The 9,568-nt window shown below is 36.5% G+C and overlaps 4 protein-coding genes across 7 annotated transcripts; 2 read left to right on the top strand and 2 right to left on the bottom strand.

Annotated features, from left to right (window-relative positions):
• Nucleotides 1-386: 386 nt before the first annotated feature.
• Nucleotides 387-1,241, bottom strand: mRpS14 (mitochondrial ribosomal protein S14). The gene is made up of 3 exons (XM_089838128.1): nt 1,083-1,241; nt 803-976; nt 387-640 (listed from the first exon to the last, which is right to left on the bottom strand). The coding sequence occupies exons 1-3, from the start codon at nt 1,152-1,154 to the stop codon at nt 458-460; spliced, it is 429 nt and encodes a 142-aa protein (XP_089694254.1). The 5' UTR covers nt 1,155-1,241; the 3' UTR covers nt 387-457.
• A 214-nt stretch (nt 1,242-1,455) lies between these two features.
• LOC149718249 (elongation factor 1-alpha 1) lies at nt 1,456-4,311 on the top strand. Of its 2 annotated transcripts, none has more exons than XM_089837578.1 (6): nt 1,456-1,575; nt 2,223-2,414; nt 2,528-2,875; nt 3,072-3,351; nt 3,422-3,814; nt 3,894-4,311. In XM_089837578.1, exons 2-6 carry the CDS (start codon nt 2,271-2,273, stop codon nt 4,115-4,117), a joined length of 1,389 nt encoding a protein of 462 aa, XP_089693704.1. In that variant the 5' UTR covers nt 1,456-1,575; nt 2,223-2,270; the 3' UTR covers nt 4,118-4,311. The 2 variants fall into 2 exon arrangements, with proteins under 2 accessions (XP_089693704.1, XP_089693776.1); XM_089837650.1 differs by having other exon boundaries at nt 1,514-1,628.
• A 45-nt stretch (nt 4,312-4,356) lies between these two features.
• Nucleotides 4,357-9,353, bottom strand: LOC149718247 (mitochondrial inner membrane protein Mpv17-like). The gene is made up of 7 exons (XM_089838019.1): nt 9,212-9,353; nt 7,325-7,452; nt 7,042-7,157; nt 6,864-6,956; nt 5,996-6,091; nt 5,791-5,876; nt 4,357-4,744 (listed from the first exon to the last, which is right to left on the bottom strand). Exons 2-7 carry the CDS (start codon nt 7,395-7,397, stop codon nt 4,642-4,644), a joined length of 567 nt encoding a protein of 188 aa, XP_089694145.1. The 5' UTR covers nt 7,398-7,452; nt 9,212-9,353; the 3' UTR covers nt 4,357-4,641.
• LOC149718248 (adenosine deaminase-like) lies at nt 5,438-9,346 on the top strand. Of its 3 annotated transcripts, none has more exons than XM_089837818.1 (9): nt 5,438-5,746; nt 7,630-7,763; nt 7,838-7,899; nt 7,973-8,095; nt 8,157-8,416; nt 8,492-8,628; nt 8,699-8,940; nt 8,995-9,121; nt 9,181-9,346. In XM_089837818.1, the coding sequence occupies exons 2-9, from the start codon at nt 7,701-7,703 to the stop codon at nt 9,271-9,273; spliced, it is 1,107 nt and encodes a 368-aa protein (XP_089693944.1). In that variant the 5' UTR covers nt 5,438-5,746; nt 7,630-7,700; the 3' UTR covers nt 9,274-9,346. The 3 variants fall into 3 exon arrangements, with proteins under 3 accessions (XP_089693944.1, XP_089693871.1, XP_089694019.1); XM_089837745.1 differs by lacking the exon at nt 5,438-5,746 and adding an exon at nt 7,174-7,381; XM_089837893.1 differs by lacking the exon at nt 5,438-5,746 and adding an exon at nt 7,197-7,320 and having other exon boundaries at nt 7,652-7,763.
• Nucleotides 9,354-9,568: the final 215 nt, after the last annotated feature.

The raw sequence follows: 9,568 nt of genomic DNA, 5'->3' as shown, positions 1-9,568 counted from the left end.
TGAGACAGGTTATGCATCCTCCCCCATCATCCTGGCCTTTCGTGAGCCAAGATAAATTCAGAGAGAAGGGTTAGTAGTTCAGTAAGTTTGAATCAGTAATTGACAGAGGGCCTAACAACACAATACTGAAGTGAAAACTGAGACAAAGGGGTGGAATTTTCTCTAAGTCTTTCCTGACTGCTTCCTGTGATAATCCCTGACCTTTTTAGGTCAAAGTTTATCAGGAAATTACGTTTTAAAATGCTGCAAGTTTCATAAACCCAAGAAAATCCCCACTAGGCCTAAATGAAAATTGGTTAAAAACTTAAATTCCTAAAATCCCCTGACTTTCCCTGATCTTTTGAACCCATTTTCAAAATTTAAAATTACACAAATTACACAAATAATTTGAATAAATTTAAGTTATTTCTTTAATGAATATGTTTATTACAATTACAATAATTATTCTACAACCATTCTACCACATTGCTCTAATAACTCCAGATAATTGATTATAATCAGCTAAATGTCTCCATATTATTCTAGACATTCTCCATTTTGTCAGTTTTCCTCTGGCTCTTGAGGTTATGACGCATCGTCCATGGGCTCGAGTAATAGAACCATCTCTTGGTAGAGCGTGTAACTCTTTACTAACAATTTCCTGAAACACGATAATTACTTAGAATGAAACTAATACCAAAAGCAAAGCCAAGCAGCGATGCTTTAAATTTAATAATTCTATAAAAGCTGATGGACATGCAAAGCCACAACCTCATGCCAGAGAAAAACGCAGAACAATAATTAAAACAATTAAAAAACTTACTTGAAATTGTTTGGGCAGAATCTCATTCTTTCTCATGGAGTTTAACTGAAGTCTCTGTTTGGCAAATTCTTTTATTGTTCTTCTACGTTTTGCATCGCGTTGCATTCTCCAATCAGTGTAATATTCGCTAGACATTCGTTTTTGAAGCGTAGCCGTAAATGGATTTAATGAACCCTAAAAATATAATTAAATAACATAAAATAATTGCATATTTTCATTAAGCCTTGGCTAAAAATAAAAGAAATTTGGCTTCAGGGAGGAATAAATGAAGGATTCTTACGATGCTAACGGATGATTCCATGGGTTTGAGTACATTCCCCAAAAATTTGAAGGCTTTCGCTACGCCACTCATGTTACGGATTAGATTTTTTAACTAATCTCTATATTAATTAACATTAAAATGAAAAAACCGGCATGAAACTCAAATTTAGGAAACCGGAAATTATAGCTGACGACGCTAGTTAGCATTACGTTATTGTTGAACAGCCAATCATATCTCTCTGATAAGCCCGCTAGAGGGCTAGAAAAAAAAGTCAGCAATAAAATAGTAAAAATTATTATTTAAACCAATTAATACCAAATAAGTATAATTTTTAGGGCTAAAATTTTGTTAAAAATATTAATATAGTAAAATTAAAGTAATAAAATTAGTTTTTTAGGGCCTGAGATAAAATTTAGAGTACGACAGTGACGTCACGCTCATCTACAGGGAGACGGTATAAGACACGTGATCATATTCGTCATCCCTTCTCTTTCCTTCGTGGCGATCAGCGGTAAGCAATCTTTCTCCTCTCTCGCTCGCGGAAATCGCGAATCATCAGTCGTTGTAAGTCTTTAATTTTAGAAATAATTTGATTTTTAAATATAATTAAGGTTATATTTCATTTAAATTAATTTATCTCATCGGTATTATATTATATTTAATTTAAAAAGAACAAAAACCTTAATTCCATACCGGTGAACATGGCGTGGCGGCGCCATTGACACGTACATTTTTTTTTCCCATTAGTTTCCCTTTAATTGATATAAGTCCCTTTAATAAATTAAAGAATCTTGATTCGAAACTAGCCGGTAATTTGAATTAATATAATTTAAAATAGAATATTTATTAATTTTAAAACACGTTAAAATTGTCAACGTTACTTCGGGTCCGGGAACAAGGTGGGGGAACTTTATAGATCCGCCATTTTAGGTTTTTCCGATCCACGTTCGATAAATCCGCCGCATTGTTGTACATTTACTCAATTTTTAATATCATTAAACTAATTTCCCCTTTCCGTAACGCGATATTTTAATTAACCGGAACTTAAAGCGACTTTAGTTAAAAGTGGTAATGGGAAATTGTTAAGACTTTGTTCCAGAAATTTCGCCGACCGCATTGACGAAATTTTTTTTTTTTGTTCTTTCCCTCCCCCCTCAGGTTGCCTACCTGAAAAGCCAAGCTTAGAAGAATAAACCCGATTTAAAAATGGGAAAAGAAAAGACTCATATTAACATCGTCGTGATTGGACACGTAGATTCTGGTAAATCTACGACCACCGGTCATTTGATCTACAAATGCGGTGGAATTGATAAGAGAACCATCGAGAAGTTCGAGAAGGAAGCCCAAGAAGTAAGTCTTAAAAATTGACCTATAATTACTACTAATTACCATATGTTCCTTTAAAAAATAGGCCTAAAGCACTTTTACCAATGACTTACCGTAATCTTATCTATACTTAACAGATGGGTAAAGGTTCCTTCAAGTATGCCTGGGTTTTGGACAAACTAAAGGCCGAGAGAGAACGTGGTATCACCATCGATATTACCTTATGGAAATTCGAAACTCCAAAATACTACGTCACCGTTATTGACGCTCCTGGACATCGTGATTTCATTAAGAACATGATCACTGGAACATCCCAAGCCGATTGCGCCGTTTTGATCGTAGCCGCCGGTACTGGTGAATTTGAAGCCGGTATCTCCAAGAACGGTCAAACTAGAGAACACGCTCTATTGGCTTACACCTTGGGTGTAAAACAAATGATTGTCGGAGTAAACAAGATGGATACCACTGAACCTCCATACAACCAGGTATAACTATTAACCAACCGTATGGTTAAAAATTACTTAACTACCGCTAAAATGATGACTAATGCACCATACCGATGTTGCTGTGGAAAAATTACACCTTTTAATCAATCTGATTGCAATATTATAGAAAAAACACCCCTGGTGGTGGTTTTTGGTCTATTTTGGCTTAATTCGTTGGTTTTTGTCTCCTAAACAGGCTCGTTTTGAAGAAATCCAAAAGGAAGTTTCCACCTACATTAAGAAGATTGGTTACAACCCAGCCACAGTTCCATTTGTCCCAATTTCCGGCTGGAATGGAGATAACATGTTGGAACAAAGTACCAACATGCCTTGGTTCAAGGGATGGACTTTGGAACGTAAAGGATCCAAGGCCGACGGCAAGACTCTCTTGCAGGCTCTCGATGCCATGGAACCCCCAAGCAGGCCTTTGGACAAACCTCTTCGTCTACCACTCCAAGATGTCTACAAAATCGGAGGTATAACCATCCATCCGCACTCGCCACCTCCAAGATGTCCGTTCTAACGATGTGCATTTCTTCCCCCTAGGTATTGGAACAGTGCCAGTCGGTCGAGTTGAAACTGGTGTCTTGAAACCCGGTACCGTCGTCACCTTCGCGCCAGTCGCCATCACCACTGAAGTTAAATCTGTAGAAATGCACCACGAAGCTTTGACCGAAGCTGTTCCCGGAGACAATGTTGGTTTCAACGTTAAGAACGTTTCCGTTAAGGAGTTGAGGAGAGGATTCGTTTGCGGAGACAGCAAGGAATCTCCTCCAAAGGCTACCGAAGAATTCACCGCCCAGGTCATTGTTTTGAACCATCCTGGTCAAATCGCCAATGGATACACTCCCGTACTCGATTGCCACACCGCTCACATCGCTTGCAAGTTCAGAGAAATCAAGGAAAAGTGCGATCGTCGTAGTGGCAAGAAATTGGAAGGTAATTATCCATCGTGACCGTGAACTCTTCAATGACCACAGTTGCATAACCACCATTTTTTTTTTTTTCTCTTTTACAGACAACCCAAAATTCCTTAAGTCCGGAGACGCCGCCGTCATCGAACTCGTTCCCAGCAAGCCCATGTGCGTCGAAGTCTTCACGGAGTTCCCTCCCCTTGGTCGTTTCGCTGTCCGTGACATGAGGCAAACGGTGGCTGTCGGAGTCATCAAGGCCGTTAAGGCTAAGGATGTCAGCGGTGGCAAGGTGACCAAAGCGGCCGAAAAGGCTCAAAAGAAGAAATAACTATCCGCGCTTGGCTCTAGGGACGGTGGCTTTATTGAAAATGAAATTAATAATATCAACTTTAATGAAAATAATCTTGAAAATGGACCTTCCGACATTTTCTGTTCATTTCTGGCCTGTGGCAGACGACGCTTTAATAATAATACTACTACTATCTTTGGTTTTGGTTGTTGTCGGGAGCGACGACGGAACTCGGCCGCCGCTTTCGTCACATCGTCGGCTTTCAAATTGAAGCTGAAATTCAGTTATCCCCTAGGCTGCCATCGGACGAATATAATTATTTTTTCAGTTGCGGTTATCGCGTTTTTTTTAAACATTTGGCTCGTGTGTCATAAATGCCACAGAAAAGAATTTAGGCGGAAAAAACGGATTAAGTCGATATCGTTTAATTTTCATTCTTGTATCTTTGTATTTTAAGACGGATTAAAACAAATACTAAAAAAATAAATAAATAAATAAAGCCAAGCTATTATCCTGAATAAATTCATTCTCTTTATTTAATTATATTTTCCTACATTCCTTAATTAATTATTGTCACTTCCTATACTTGGTTGTCGTTGTTGACTATTTGTCTTCCATGATAAGTAAGTATTGAACATCAATGCGATGCAATTAACAAATAAAACCCTAGGAATAGTTAACTGGGATAAGAATAAGACTCCGTGCACTTAACTACACTACGAATTCAGAAGTTTTGGGAAAGGGTATTATTGCGTGACATCTTCGTGTAAACTTGCAATAATAGGTACAATGTTCGTCAATTGTATCGAACCACGTGGTAAGTTAACACGCTGAAGGATATTGCGGAAATTCATAAGCAGGATAACCACTGCAAATTGGCAATTGAGGCATAAAATATAAGACTTCTGTATAAAAAGTACAATGGAACTGTTATTGCAATTGAACGTGTCAGTGACAAACAATCACATAGTCTGACAGTGTTCGGTGGTTCCGTTTTTTTAAGGAATTGGTTCATCGCCTGCATTAGGTACGGTTAAAGTCATAAGCATATCGTGGTTTTGTTTTAAATTATAAATTTGTTATAAAAATCATATAGAGTTGAAATTATACGAATTATGAAGTTATAGGAAGAACTTGGAAATATATAGTGGTCACTTTGCAACAGTTCCGAAAAGTTGGGGGAAGTTCATATTAAATGGGTAATTATCCTATAGTCGTTGTAGCATGTAAGTTCATAGTACTACTCATTTTTAAACACATAAATTTGACTATACGATAAAAATAAGTGGAAATTAAACTTGGTCAGGGAAAATAATTCTTTTAATGGTCATAGAATCAACAATCCGTAACAACCCAATAGAAAAAAAAAATGAGTCTACAAGTTTGGAACAAAGTCGGGAATTTTCTAGGTGAAAATTTCGTAAGAACAATAGGCCTACCCTTTGTTAAAACTAGGCTTAAATGAATAAATGAGACACTATACTCTCTCTAGAAAACGAACAAAGAGTGACTAAGGTAATTTTCAATGCCATACCGACTAATCTAACAAAAGGGGAAGAAAAACGGGGCTAAATAAACGAAGTAAAACTATTATATCACTAGATCACGCAAAGTATTTCCACGAAAACGTAACGTGTCTCGTAACCCAAAACTTCTGAATCCGCAGTGGTAAGTGACTAAGTAAGTATGCCTATTTATGCCTATTTACAAACCTATGCTGAAACGGTATGAGATAAAAAGTGATCAATTGCGCCCCTGGCCAGATCATGTAATTAACTTTAAGTACGTCGAAATAATCCTTTAAAAGAACAATGAGGATTATTATTTTCGGTTCAATAATCTGCTGGCAGTAGCGGTTTTATAGACTCGGTTGGTAACAAAATACCACCGATAGCCAGGAACTTAGCGAGTACACACCCTTTGCAATATTTGCTTGATTTGGTTCAAGGTTTCGCCACGTAACAAAGCGTTGACGCTTAAGAAACCCACAAGGAATGTAGGGGCGTAAATGGCCTGTAAGAGATAAGACCACAATCTCCCCAAGGTTAAAAAACAAGACGACGCGCCGTTCTTTCACATCGTTATTTAGACCGTTCTCGGTGTAAAGAGAGGCTGAAATGGTTGGGGATGAGGGGAAACAGGCCCATCTATTTGTCGATACAAAAGTTAGAACTATCTAGTATATTAACTTATTAAGGTCATTCTCAATTTAATTTCAGTACTGTTTAAAGCTAGGCAAGGGGGACATAGACGATCTTTGTTCTGATATATCAATAATCAAGGACACTTGAGTTGATATCTCAAATACCATAAGTTTATAAGTGATATGTTCCATCCATAAGTATGACACTTCCTATACATCGTAATGCCAGAGGCGTACTGAGACTGAGCTAGTTCGAGGAGAACGACAAGCGAGAATTGCAGACTACACGCATCATGGCAAGCTCTCAATAACAAACTTATGAAACATATCTTATGAACTTATGCCAATACTAAACATCAGGCCGCGCTTAGCCAATCATGTCTTCTACTCTGTAAATCTTGTCATCATGTATGCGGAAAGGGGAGGAGCTATTTTGGGCCATAACCCTTGGGCCTCTCCCAAGGCCAATTCTCCTAAACTGTGGTCAGTACCATCAGTTGCAAAAAATACTGCTTTGGTGGTCCTCTTTAGAAATTCGTGAAAGGACTACGGTAGTATAGTACACATGCCAAATTCTGACCCCACCCATTTCACCATCTCTTTACACTACAGTATGGTCCAACTATTCTAATGGTCTCTTACTTGATCCGTTAACATTTTTTTCAACCCAACTGTTCTCCCCGTAGCACCATAAACCCTTTCCAAAACAGAGTACCATCCTTTCAAAAGAGGTGCCTTATTTTGAAACAAAACGAAAGATTTCATTTGTATTTCTTACACAATTAAAGAAACAACGGTCCATGTTTTAAAATATACAGACCACGTAACACGATCCTATAAGAGCGAATCTAGCTACCCTTGAAGGGTCAACGGACTCTAGAGGTTTTTTCTCGATTGCTTTTTGGCATATAAAATCACCAGATGCCATTATTACACCTATTTTTAGGCCAAAATAGATAAGAAAGCTGTTTGTGGATACGCGTAATGTAACCGTAACCGTTAACCAGGAGTTGATAAACAATAGTATATACTATTAAAAAATCAACTCCTGAAAACCCCGATTTTGATTTTGAAAGAAGTGAAACAATATAATATACAAGTACCTGTTGTTATTGACTGCGTTTTCCATGGATGTTTTATAGTACATTTCAAATAAAAACGTAATAATCCCGACATGATTTTAATACTATTGTTATTGTCTTTTTAGTTATTGTATATTTGTTCAATTGATCTGATTAATTAAAGTAAAACAATGGGAAATGGTTAGAAGTATTAACCAATTTTTAACTAGTTAGAGCTTAGAATTAGGAACAAAGTTATATAAAGACATATGGAGATAAAATTGATCCACTGTATTAAGTTTGCGATAACGGACTAACAGTACAAGGCCTTTTTTAACTTTTTTCAGATTCTTTCGTTTTACTGAATAGGATCGAACAGAAGACTTTGAAAAACGTTAAAAACGACTAAATTTTAATCATGGCCACTGATAGTATGAACTTTTACGAAAAGTTAAGTAAAGAAAATCTACCAAGAAGCCGCGTAAGTACTAACTTGCTTTTTTATTCCGTTTTTTAATTTTAATTTTAATTATATTCTAATTAATTTTAAATTAGGTCGAATTGCATTTGCATCTCGATGGGGCTTTTCGTGTTTCAACCATTTTGGAATTAGCCAAGTATTTATTAATTTAATTAATTTGATATAATTAAATAATGTACGCGAAATTAATTAAAAATATTCTGTTATAGAAAAAAGGGGTTGTCAATTGGCGCTGATACCCCGGAAGGTTTAAGAAATCTAATATGTCCTAAAAGACCAGGGACTTTGAAATCATTCTTGGCTCCATTTGAAATTTTCCTTCAAGTTTTTCGGTAAAACCATTAATTGTTTGTTCATTTATTTCCTTAATTGCATTAATTAATTAAAAAATAGAGGAGATGGTGAGGGTATTGAAAGAGCAGCCTACGAATTATGCGAAGATCAAGCAAAAGATGGTGTCATTTACTTTGAAGCACGATTTTGCCCTCACTTAATCTCTAACACAAGTAGCGGACCTCAACTGTCTTTAGACGATCCATTAGCGTTTACCCCCAAAATGGTGACTGAAAGCGTTCTTAAAGGATTGAGAAGAGGGGAGAAGGATTTCAACATAAAGGCGAACTTAATCCTTAGTTGCTTGAGATTCACTCCTGGTAAATATAAATACTAATTGCTTAAATGAAAGGGGAACGTTAACGGTAACTCTGAACAACTTTCCTTTCCAACAGATTGGAACAAAGAAATTTTACAATTATGTCAAGAATTTAAAGGAAAAGGAGTAGTAGGCATTGACATTGCAGGAGACGAAGCCGATGATCCTAATCATCCTCAAGAAATCTTTGATATCAATGATAAAATATTTCAAGTTAGCGTAAAGTTCACAGAGGCTGCATTGATTTGCATGTAATTTTTTTTCCTTTTAATTTAATTCAAAGGAAGCCAAAAGATTAGGAATTCATCGTACGGTTCACGCGGCTGAAGCGGGAAACGCGAATCATATTCAACATGCGCTTGATAAAATGGAAACTGAACGTGTAGGACATGGCTACCGAGTTTTGGAAAGCGAGCAGATTTACCAAAATCTGTTAACAAGCAAAGTTCATATAGAATGTTGCCCTAATTCGAGTATTTTAACTGGTTCCGTCTCTCTTTACCAACATAAACATCCAATAGTTAGGTAATTATATAAATATCATCTTTAGAATTAAACCTAATTAGATTATTATATCAGATTTGCAGAGGATGATGCAAATTTCTCAATAAGCAAAGATGACCCTCTTATAACAAAAACAAATTTAAACGATGAATATCGTTTATTACTTAATATGGGATTAACTGAAGCTCATATTACCAGAGCGGTACGTTTTTTCACAAGGTTAAACTTAATTCTTAAGCCTAATTTAACTTAATTTTACAGAATTTCAATGCTGCAAGAGCCAGTTTCTTACCAGATGATGAAAAAGAAGCGCTTCTAGAACATCTTAATAAAATATATGGTGTAACTAAGTAGGAAAATAACTTAAACGAACATTGTGTAACCTATTTTCATACGTTGAAATAATAAATTACTAATTTCAATTAAATATTCGTAATTAAAAATTTGTACAACTTTCTCCTCAAAAACTACTTAGAACCACCGGCGTATTTAATAGCAGACGATTTTTCCAATCAGACAGCCGAACCGACCACGTGCTATTCAGCCACGTGTTTTACATGGCGGGAGATTGTCGCCCTCTGTATCTGTGATTGGAGGAAACGCGGCAAAGTTCAAACTCGTGTGTAGGGGAAATTAAATCCGAGTTAAG

This window comes from Phalangium opilio, unplaced genomic scaffold, assembly GCF_054372755.1.
Source record: "Phalangium opilio isolate 3A_F unplaced genomic scaffold, DU_Popi_V2 ptg000002l_1, whole genome shotgun sequence".
Classification (NCBI taxonomy): Eukaryota; Metazoa; Arthropoda; class Arachnida; order Opiliones; family Phalangiidae; genus Phalangium; species Phalangium opilio.
This window is presented reverse-complemented; position numbering and strand designations above follow the sequence as displayed.

Bases quoted from the DNA above. Each gene is read 5' to 3' on its own strand.
- mRpS14 (XM_089838128.1), bottom strand. From the start codon at position 1,154: ATGAGTGGCGTAGCGAAAGCCTTCAAATTTTTGGGGAATGTACTCAAA. The intron at 977-1,082 runs GTAAGAATCCTT...TTATATTTTTAG, and splicing joins TGGAATCATCCGTTAGCATC to GGTTCATTAAATCCATTTAC. The intron at 641-802 runs GTAAGTTTTTTA...ATCGTGTTTCAG, and splicing joins TTCTGCCCAAACAATTTCAA to GAAATTGTTAGTAAAGAGTT.
- LOC149718249 (XM_089837578.1), top strand. From the start codon at position 2,271: ATGGGAAAAGAAAAGACTCATATTAACATCGTCGTGATTGGACACGTA. The intron at 3,352-3,421 runs GTATAACCATCC...TCTTCCCCCTAG, and splicing joins AGATGTCTACAAAATCGGAG to GTATTGGAACAGTGCCAGTC. The intron at 3,815-3,893 runs GTAATTATCCAT...TCTCTTTTACAG, and splicing joins TAGTGGCAAGAAATTGGAAG to ACAACCCAAAATTCCTTAAG.
- LOC149718247 (XM_089838019.1), bottom strand. From the start codon at position 7,397: ATGTCGGGATTATTACGTTTTTATTTGAAATGTACTATAAAACATCCA. The intron at 5,877-5,995 runs GTGTGTACTCGC...GTTCTTTTAAAG, and splicing joins TCAAGCAAATATTGCAAAGG to GATTATTTCGACGTACTTAA. The intron at 4,745-5,790 runs GTTTGTAAATAG...AACTATTCCTAG, and splicing joins CTCATACCGTTTCAGCATAG to GGTTTTATTTGTTAATTGCA.
- LOC149718248 (XM_089837818.1), top strand. From the start codon at position 7,701: ATGGCCACTGATAGTATGAACTTTTACGAAAAGTTAAGTAAAGAAAAT. The intron at 7,764-7,837 runs GTAAGTACTAAC...ATTTTAAATTAG, and splicing joins AAAATCTACCAAGAAGCCGC to GTCGAATTGCATTTGCATCT. The intron at 8,629-8,698 runs GTTAGCGTAAAG...TTTAATTCAAAG, and splicing joins TCAATGATAAAATATTTCAA to GAAGCCAAAAGATTAGGAAT.